Genomic DNA, 10,839 nt, shown 5'->3' with positions numbered 1-10,839 from the left:
AGAACAGAGCTGGCCCTGCGGATCAGCCTGTTCAGTCTCTTCCTGTCTCTTCCTGTCTTCCTGTTTTCCACAATGTTTAGCAGAGCTCAGACATGTTGGACAAGAAGGTCTGGTCCCGGCTATTTCACCCTGAAGGTCTTCTATCGGGTTGAGGTCAGGACTCTGTGCTAGCCAGAGTTCTTCCACATCTAAGTCAGAAGTGCCATTATCCTGACAGCTTCCAAACCCAGATTCATCCATCGCCAGACGGAGAAGCATGATTTGACGCTCCAAAGAGCACGTCTCCACTGAGTCCAGTGCCGGTGTGCTTTACCCAACTGCATCAGATGGTTTGCGTTGTGTTTGGTGATGTAAAGCCTCAGAGTTGCTTAGCTATGGAAGCCCGTTCCATTAAGCTCTCTACAAACTGCTCTCGAACTAATCTGAAGTGCCACATGAAGTTTGGAGGTCATTAGCATTTGATGCTGAAAGTTGGTGACCTCTGCACACTGTGCAAAGCATGGCGGACAAAGAAGCACTGTCGTCGGGGAATCTGTTGTTGTGACAAATCACAACAGCAGCTGGTTAAATGGGGCGTGTTGTATAAAGCTCTTTGAGCGCTCAGGTTGAACAGTTTGTAGGTGGCAGAGTCGTCTTTTTGTTTTATTGTAATGACCACAACCATACTTTAAATCCTAGAAACATATTAAGACTTTTACAGTTGGAGCACCGGTGACTGCTGCTCATGTGATTCATGTGATTTATGTGTTTGCAGGTGAGTCAGGATGGTAAAGCCCTGCTGGATGTCCTCCAGAGGCCTCTCAGTCCAGGCAACTCGGAATCTCTTACAGCCACTGCAAATTACTCCAAAGCGGTCAGTGTCCCTGTGTTACCAACAGGAAACATGCCTACACCATCTACCGATTAAGCTAACGTTTGTGTTTCTCTGTAGGTGCACTGTATCTTGGACGTGGTTCATGAGGTTCTTCACCATCAGCGGCGTCTGGAGAACATTTGGCAACATCGAAAGGTCCGATTGCACCAGAGACTGCAGCTCTGTGTATTCCAGCAAGATGTCCAACAGGTAAACACACAGCAACGTTCAGGGTGTGACCAAAAGGTTCTGAGAACAGATCCATAAAAACGTTATATTTCCGTCCTTCTTTTCTCATTGAAGACCAGCTTCTTTTTTCAGATGGTCTGCTATTTTTCCATTTATCAGTGGAAGACCCATTTTGTCCCGTTGTACTTGCGCCTCTGTTGTGATCTCCTGAGCTGTGTGGTGAAATCATGGCGCGCATGCCTGGACATGTCTACAGGGTGGAGAATGATTACAGTTTTGATTTTGATGGAAATATTCTCATCCCATCCTAGCAAACGTCCCCGTGCTGGCCAACAGTGGGTAGCAGTAGCTGTAACTGTCGGGCAGTGTGGGCAGGGAACTCGGCGTGCCAATACAAAGCCCACAGCAGTTTTGGGGGTCCCCCCACAGGGCTTCCTGTGGGCAAGCTTGCAGTCCACATCTAGAGTGTGGGCATGCTGTGCATACATACACTGCAGGCCTACAATGGGCCCCACTGGAGACTCTACTTAGTGTGGACGGTCCACAGTCAGCCCATTCTATGGGCTCCCAGTCTGGGACCCCACATTTCACTGTGGCTCCAGTTTGACACATTGACACTCGTGCATCACCGACAGCAATGTGTGTGTGATGAACGTACCACACGTTCTCTGCTGCCTTCTGTTTCTGCCTCAGACGTGTGTGGTGGGAACATTGTGGTGACAAAGTGCTCTGGTGTAAGCCCAGCGTCAGATAGTGAGGCACCAGGAGTGAGATACAACCAAGCACCCCATCATTCATCTCTGAATTCTGCCTGAGCAGCTTTTTGTTCTTTGTTAAATAAAATCACTAACATGAAATGACTTTCAGTGTCTCTGCATCAAACTTCAGCAATAGTGTGCTGGGCTTTAACACATGCATCCAATTCAGACGGTGCCACCTATAGGTTCAGTAAGGAACAGCAGGTACATGGTTAAACATTACTGTGCAAAAGTCTCAGCCTCCCCCACATTTCTTTATATTTTGACTTTAATGTAAGTGGACTTGAGCAATAGTTTTCCTTTAAAATCAGTAGTGGACTAAAGAGAGGTTAGTAATCCACTCAACACTGACCTATGACCTATGAGTCATGCAGGCATAAAAAGGTCCCAAACTCAAGGAATAAACCATCAAGTGAAAGCAACACAGTGAAGCACTTTCAGTCTTTATTGAAGCAGTCAGTGTTCTTTCTTTCCATTTATGTGTCACTGTTAGTATTTCCCATTTTTATTAAATAAAGAAAGTGAGGGGTGGCAACACGTTACTCCATGTTTCAGTCGTGTGTATTTTCCACGTCTGAGTGTAGAGCTATGCTGTAAGGAAGAGCCGCACCTAACAGGAGAAAGCTCCGTACAGCTTTCCAAAGACTGAACGTCTGAGCTTCTACAAATTAAGCTCACACATGAAAGCTAGCTGGCTATAAGCACGCAGGTGGTTGGGACGGTGACTGGCCTGGAATCACTAATGCAGCTCTGACAACATGCAGGTCCTGGTGGTGCCAGCGTTTGCTAAAAGCTGGCCAGGTCGGTCAGTGTGATGATGTGTGGTGAAGCTTTTGCACAGTACAGGAGGTTTTATTTAAGAATCCCATTTTGTTGAATTTTCATGCAAGGCCCAGCTGTACATATGTGTGTTTATATTTCTTTGGGGAAATATAAACACACTCTTTAACTTTTCTGGAGGACAGACACATATCAGCACATTGAATTCATTTGCACAGGCCTGATGTATCTGCAGCTCTGATGCATTTAGTGTATGTACAAACAGGCCTTGGCAGAGCGAGTTAGAGCTGCAAACTCACAGATGAATGCTCTAAGTTTTGGCGCCATGCAAATATTTATTTGACCCAGGGGAGACTGTGGGAGAGTGTTTAAGAGAAGTAAGAAGACAAAGAGACAGACTGAAGAAGAGATCATATCAGTGGGTTATAAATTCACTTAAAGCAGAGCTTTGCAAGTTGTACTTGTCATGCATCACTTTCTATGAGCCCTCAGAGGGAGAGGCACAGGCACAGAAAGTGAGAGAGCGACCTTATACAATCGTGCATAAATCACTAGAAAAGGCTGTTGCACGAGTGCTAATGCTACAGGATATACATGACCCCAGAGATGAAGAGTGAGAGATGCAGACGTGAAGGCTGAGCGTATGATGTGTGCAGATCACCAAAGACAGTCCAGCTGCAGTTTCAGTCTGTGCACTGTGACCCTACACTGACCTCTCTGTGGCTCCAGCTGCTGCACTGACATCATGAGTGCACGCTGTTGCTTCAAGGCCTTGGAACACGTAATTTGCTAATGTGCGACAGGCTGGATGTTAATCCTTAGGATCCAGAGGTTGCCTGAGCTGCTGGTCTTACTGGACAGAAGATGGGTTGCCTGGGTTCATATTTTATTGCAGCAGTCATGCATAACATGCAGAAATGCAGATGTGTCAATATTTCAGTATGAACATTTAATGGAAAGAATGGGCCTCTGTTAGTACACCGTGCACCTCATTTCCATTTATCATTGGACTGTTTTATCATTGGAGATCTGAATGTCTTCAGATTATTGTCACTGTATTTACACAGCTATGTACAAGCTATATATACATATATTTGTCCTGCAGGAGACTCAGAGGGTAATGAGTGAGAGATCCAACATTTGGTTTCATGTCCAAACTCTGATTACATCATGTTTGTGCCTTAAAAAAGAGGCATTGATTTGTTTGATCTTACATGGCACACAGCAGTGGTAGCAGTGGAAACATTCTGACGTCACCAGATACAAGAATCAAGTGAACAAGTAACCAGTCAGCTGCAGGGAAGCATACACTCGTAGGACTTTTCTCAGTTAACCAAACTGTGGAGGCGCAGGTTGACTCTGGAGTCTGTACATTGAAATTCCACGGGCAGGTCACCCACTACCCCCTTGTGGAAAGGAGGGACCACCACTATGCCACTTAATAGCCAATATTATATTTTAAGAAATCACAATTTCTTTCAGCAAATTATTTTAGTCAGAGTTTTAGTGGCTCTCAAACCTTTACAGGGCCAAAAACATGTTTTTTCATTGTTTATTCCCAGTCTCAGATGAACTGGAACCAGTACTGGGGTTACTGTCCAGGGGAGAAAAGGCTACAAAAGCCACAGAGCTAACAGCTCATAACACACTCGTATATGAAAAACATGGCATGGAGACATCCTGCTCTTCTCAGCTGCACTGACCTACATTTCCCACCCAGATCATGAAGGTTTCATTGATTTCATTCTTTATTCATGAGCTCTGAGACCATTTTGTGCATTTCTACACATGTCGGCAGAATAAGAGTTGGAAGTAGCAACGAGAGGTTTAGCAGGTGACCTTAAATCTTTGCCGTGTCTTCGGGATGATCTAAAGAAGGTGTTTTCTCCCGTCCAGGTGATGGACTGGATAGAAAACCATGGCGAGGCTTTCCTCAGCAAACACACGGGCGTTGGGAAATCCCTCCACAGAGCCCGAGCTCTGCAGAAGAGACACGACGACTTCGAAGATGTAGCTCAGGTAAGTTACTGGATTTGATCCTACTGTGAAGGCTCCTCTTCTCTGTTGTTTTGTTATGTTGTGCTGCAGTTTAGCTGAAAGGAGCAGGTCCAATTCGTCCAGGTCTTGTTAGCAGTAGAAATAAAAAAAGGTCAGCTTTGCCTAGAAGAAGCAAAAAAATCAGCCCAGTTTTTAATCACGTTTATCTGCTCACTGTGCAAACATCTGTTAGTTATCTGCCCTGATTAATTCCAAATTTTCTAAACCACCGTGTCTGCTGGTGGAAGCATTAGGAAATGCCTTCACACGACCATATATGGTCAAAGGCTTTTCTGAAAGATCTGCAGAAGATGTTATCCACATCCATTCCTCAATTTCACCGCTGCAGTTTGTCATGTGTTAAACAAACAGCCGAGTGTTGGTACTGAAGACGATCAGTCCAGCCTTTCTGCTCCTAATCTCGTGCACGTGTGAAACTTCACATGAACAGCTCACTCGGCCGCCTAACTTTATCTTTTATTGTGTGTTTATTTTTGCAGTCCTAACTTTGGCGCTTTGGTCGGCTGTGGTTGGTTTTAATGTGAGATGAAAATGGATGTTGACTTGACTTTATATGCAGCTGAAGTTGTGAAGACTGGATCGCGTGTCGGTCAGATTTGGCCCCCTCGTCTGCCGGTGCACGGGGCCATGTGGCGTAAAGTCCAAGGGCTGATTTATTTTTAGGCTTCAGACAATAAAGGTCTTTGTACGTTTTGTCATCTCTCCTCTGTCATTTTATTCTCTTCATATGGAAAAAAGTTTTGATCTTTTTATTAAAAGTTTGCCCTTTTTGACTTGAGTCATGTCAGAGCTGTCTGTAAGTACCAGGAAGCATCGGTGTAACTGGAATCTATTACACTGGTTAATACAGTAAAGGGATAATCCCATAAAGAAGCGAGTGGTAATCCTATAAAGAGTAGTTGTATGATCGGATATTTACACTCTGGATTAGGATTATCCTTCAGATCACCAGTGTTTACATGTCTCTCTGTCCCTTCCCTCGTTAGTTCACTCTCCTTTTTGCAACATGGATACATTTAGCACATGTCAGATGAATATCTAAGTATATTTGCACAAACAGAAAGACGTGGCACATGTCTGCAAGTCTTGCTTTGTGATGTGATGCTGTGTCATTGCTCTCCTCATCTGATTAGGAACATTTGAGCCTCCCGAACATCAAACAGAATGACTTAAATACTATTTTACTCCCACTGAAGTCTTCATCTTCCAACTTCTCCTCCCGGCTTTAAGCCTTCATTTCTTCAGAGAGCGTTGGCTCAGTCGCCTGCTTCACTACAAAGACGTGTTGGCTGATTAGGACGTCCTAATATGAAATATGATGACACTGAAAACTCTGTTAACAATGCAAATATGTGTGTACAACGTTTGGTATGTGGATTGTGTCTGTTTCACTTGGTTGTCCATGAGCAGTTACAGGCTTATTACAGGTGATTGGTTGTTGCAGCTTATTGACAAGATGACATTGTAGCCTTTTGTATGGAGTCTACATTAGGCTACGTTCACACTGCAGGCGAAAGCACATCAAATCCGATTTTTCTGACCCTGTGCGACCATCTATCCGATCACGGTGTGACAGTGTGAACGGCACAAAGCCGATATTTTCAAATCTGATCTGGGTCACTTTCGTATGTGGTGCTGAATCCGATACATATCTGATGTCTCAGAAAGCGACTGCTGTTTGATGGTCAAGTCGCATTAAATCCGTCTTTTACGTCACTGACAGAAGACAGACGCCAATTATCAGCGCCGGAGAAGACGTCGCGAACGCTTCCTGGCCATCCGGTGAAACTGTTGGGAAGACAACGCTGGAGAAACGTGAACATTTTATTTGTCCTGTATAATCTGCAGATTCTGACAGAAATCTGCAGCTATCCTTTGAAGCAGCGCTGCTCTAAAACAGCAGTAAGGATCATTATTAGGTTATTTACATCATTATGTAAATAACAAAATAACTTAAAGCAAAAATTGGGAAACGTGAAGTCTGAAGTCTTTATATTAAGGCCATCAGTCAAACAATACTGTTGTAAAAAAATCGGATTTGATCAAAAAATCGGACTTGAGTATTAAGACCTGCAGTGTGAACGTAGCCTCTGTGTGGGAGCATTTATTTGATGTATTTATTGTGTCGGACCATCAGTCGACCTTTTGTCCAGCTCTCTGTGGGGGTTGGAGCCCCTCCACACTGTAGGGTGAGACGTGGGTCCACCCTGTGCAGTCATAAAGCTAACACAGAGAAACAGTCGCACACATATGAACACCTGCAGAATCACAGCGTGTAACCTAAATGCATAGTTAAGCTCCTAAGACCTGAGTGCGTTTTTAATTTCTCTGTGCCGTTTGGGCTGATGGGCACCTGATGAATGTAAAAACAAAGAATCACCTGATTTTTTTTTTTACCTGATATTTGTTTCTGAGAAAAATGAGATCCACATAAGAGGACATTAGTCTGTGGCAGTGTAATGTCCTCGTAAGTGGAGATCAGGCCCTTGCAGAGACACTGCACATTAGTGGCAAAACACCAGAACAAAGGTTACGCCCTCTTCTATAAATGTATAAGGAATCTTCTGAAGGTGATTACATAATGGTTTTATTCAAAGTTTCTTACATAATATAAGAATTACTACACATAATGTCAGAAAACTGATACTAAAGATACTTGGATATCATTGGATGCTAAACAGGCCTTCGATAGAACTGAACGGCCGGTTCCATCTAATGTGGTTCCCAGATTGGGTTTTGGTTTGTGTTTCTCAAGAGGATCAGAATCTTATACACAGAGCCGATTGGCAGGCATAACAAATGGAATGACTTCTAAACCAATAAGAGCGACCTGCCCAACAAGGGTGCCCTCCTCCACCAGTGCTGTTGGCCCTCGGCCTGGAGCACTGAGAGTACACCGAGCTTTGACTGGGATCCAATGAATGACAAGTGCATCTTATATATCTCTACCCCGATGATGTTCTCCTCTTCTTATCAAATCTGGCAGTATCTTCAACCTCATAAAACAAAGTGATGCATTTGGACAGTTTTCGGAATAAATTATACAAAATCATGAGTGGTCAGCACTGTTGCCTCACAGCAAGAAGGTCCTGAGTTCAATTCCAGCATCAGGTCTTTCTGTGTGGAGTTTGCATGTTCTCCCTGCTGTGTGGCTGCTCTCTGGGTACTCCAGCTTCCTCCCACAGTCCAAAGACATGCAGTTAGTGGGGCTAGGTTATTGGTTACTCTGAAGTGCCCATAGGTGTGAGTGTAAGTGTGAATGTTGTCTGTCTTGGTGTTACGGTGTGAACACACTGTTAGCCCTGCAGCAGACTGGCGACCTGTCCAGGGCGTACCCCGCCTCTCACCCTGAAACAGCTGGGATAGACTCCCCACGACCCTGGAAAAGGATAAGTGGAAGAGAACGGACGGATCAATGTTATATTTACATCAAGAGGAAAGAGATTCTCAAATAACAAAATCACTGTTTAAGAATGCAAAAGGAGGATTCATGTTTTGATTCATGTTCATGATTTTTTTAAGAATTAAACCCGATATAAAAACAACCATTTGAACATTTTAAGGATTCACCAAACCGTGTTTTCTCACCAGTCTATCCTGATGCAATAATGCATCCTTTTCAGCAGGAAGAGCTTTAGGAGCCTTTAAACTATGGGCGAGTAAAGGCTTCAGAACATAGCAGCTCTTCATTCAAACAGCGCCCGTATGATCGGCTGTGTCTAAACGTTGATATCTCTAAGAAGCTCTTTTTTCAAATCCCTGCAGTTGAGACAGTTTATTCAAACCAAACATCAGTCGTTCACATCTGAAGCACAGCTCCTACACCGTGAAGACCAAACGATAAAGAAAGACACATTTCAGTGTTTATAATGTAACTGCTGCCTTTGACCAAGAGTCTGTCAGTAACAGGTTACAGGCAATGAAAACTGATATTAAGATGTTTAAACGCCCGGGAACAATCCGTTCACACAAGACTGAGATGATTACAGGAGTCAATGACAATGAGACCTTACCCCTGAAAACTGAATTGGTGGTCTCCTGATATTCCTGATGTTTGTTTGAAGTATTCGGGTACTTTTGTCAGTGTGCGTGAGACTGTCCGGAGCTCCACAAATCCTGACAGATGCTAGTGCAGACGTTGTTGGGTCTTTGGTTCCAGCTCCTGTGAACCTCGAGTTGAGTTCTTCTGATATATTTGAGTTTTGTGGTTTTCCTTCATTATGATTCATGCTTTGCCTCCGTGTCGTGCCCAAGTGTCTCAGGTCGGCATCTCTGTGTTTCCTGTTTTATTTTGACAGTCTTTGTTGAGCTTCCCTCTGTCTCCTCACTCTTAATTTGTCCCAGCTGTTTCCCCATGTGGTTCCACTCCCCGATCACCTCCTGTCTGTGTATATTGTACGAGTTTCCCCCTGACCTTTGCTGCGCTGCGAGATTTCTTATGTCAACATTTCCAAGGTTTTCCTAGTGATCCGGGTTTTGTGTTTATGTATAAGTTCTTCCCAGTGTCGGTGTTTCTCAGTTTGTAAGTGTGCCTTAATAAACGGCACGCCCTCAGTTCCTCTCAGTCTGTGTCCTGTGGTCGGCGTTTGGTTCCTCACACAAAACACATGATCTGTCTCCGGGTATCGTGACAGTTGGAGTACAGGTGGTGCAAACACTGTCTGCTGGGCATCTACCCAGAGAGCCCTGCTTCATCAATATGTATTGATTTTTGGACTTTTAGGGGCTGGAAGAATCAATCATTGGAGACAAAAGGAAAAGTGGCCACATGTTATGTTGGACAAACTGACCTGGACTGTCAGAGGAAAGGCAGAGGGTTTGAAAAAGTATGGAGACTGTGATTGGACAGCAGTGCAGAATTCAATTGTTGGTCTGTATCTGAATGTGTTTGCTCAGGGCGACTGTTTAAAACGCTGGAAATGTCGATAAAAACATTGAAGTATAAAAACTGGAAAACTGCACCAAAAAACGGTTGCGCTCAGCTTTTTGGTATCGTGCACTGCCAGCTGTGGTTCATTATACCAAACTAAGGGAATGTTTCTCTCTACCTTGCAGAACACTTACACCAACGCAGACAAGCTGCTGGAGGCAGCCGAGCAGCTTGCGCAGACAGGAGAGTGTGACCCGGAGGAAATCTACAAGGCAGCTAGACACCTGGAAGTGCGAATCCAGGACTTTGTCCGCCGGGTGGAACACAGGAAGCTGCTGCTTGACATGTCTGTCTCCTTCCACACACACACTAAGGAGGTGGGGACAGTTTTGCTATTTATTCCATGTAGAGACAGGTGATAGATGTGTGTTGAAGCATCAGCCTGAAGTTATTCACTCTCTTTGCATTGACGATCATTTCTGTCTGCGTGTCTGCATCCAGCTATGGTCGTGGATGGAGGAGCTGCAGAAGCAGCTGCTGGACGATGTGTGCTGCGATTCTGTGGACTCAGTTCAGACTCTGATCCAGCAGTTCCAGCAGCAGCAAACAGCCACACTGGAGGCAACGCTCAATGTGATTAAAGAGGGAGAGGAACTAATGCAGCAGCTGAGGTAACAGTCATACTCTTCTTATTGTGGCAGTATTAGAGCGAAAGAGAGAAGCTGACACCAACTAACAACTGAAGTAGTGAAATGAGGATTTCTAAAGTTAATAGAGCATCTCAGATTGTAGCATCAATACTGCAAGTGTCATAAAAACACACAGACACATAAATACTACACAAAATGTTCAATCAAAACAAAATAACAGAAACAGTGATAGCAGCAGAAACAGGAGGGGTGGAGCAGTGAGTTCAGGGGTGGTGTCAGGACCCGCACAGCTGATCTCCATCCATCCTGTCGGACACCGATCATTTTGAGAAAAAAGCTGAAATGATCTTTGGGGGAAAGTCCAGAGTTTACAGTTGATTTATAACATGCCTCTTTACTGCAGGAGGGTGGAACTGCTGTGCCTTTGCATCTGTCCAGTACCAGCCGTTCATTTCCCGTCTTCATACTGATCAGCACTCTGTGTTTATGTGCTAATGAAACATCATTTCCTTCCTGTGAAATGCACTATACACAGGTACACACACACACAAGTCTTTATCACCAGCTTCCACATTTATTCATAGTTTTCCCAGGTTATGATATGAACACAGTCTGACAGCTGTCGGTCCCAGCTGATTTCCCTCTCCCTCCGCTCCTCCGGCCATCCGGCCGACCGTACCC

General features: G+C 44.5%; 1 protein-coding gene across 3 annotated transcripts in view; it reads left to right on the top strand.

Moving 5' to 3' along the window:
* kalrna (kalirin RhoGEF kinase a) overlaps nucleotides 1-10,839 on the top strand; it is a 163,587-nt gene that overhangs the window by 74,189 nt on the left and 78,559 nt on the right. For all 3 annotated transcript variants that reach the window (XM_005750789.1, XM_005750788.1, XM_005750790.1), the window contains exons 12-16: nucleotides 755-853; nucleotides 932-1,063; nucleotides 4,477-4,599; nucleotides 9,694-9,885; nucleotides 10,010-10,179. In XM_005750789.1, coding sequence (XP_005750846.1) covers nucleotides 755-853; nucleotides 932-1,063; nucleotides 4,477-4,599; nucleotides 9,694-9,885; nucleotides 10,010-10,179 — 716 coding nt within the window. The remainder of the gene's footprint in view (nucleotides 1-754; nucleotides 854-931; nucleotides 1,064-4,476; nucleotides 4,600-9,693; nucleotides 9,886-10,009; nucleotides 10,180-10,839) is intronic.

The sequence above is a fragment of the Pundamilia nyererei genome, unplaced genomic scaffold (assembly GCF_000239375.1).
Source record: "Pundamilia nyererei isolate P.nyererei 1_Seehausen unplaced genomic scaffold, PunNye1.0 scaffold00287, whole genome shotgun sequence".
Taxonomy (NCBI): Eukaryota; Metazoa; Chordata; class Actinopteri; order Cichliformes; family Cichlidae; genus Pundamilia; species Pundamilia nyererei.
The sequence above is the reverse complement of the archived record's forward strand: the minus strand, read 5'-3'. Positions and strand labels throughout refer to the sequence as shown.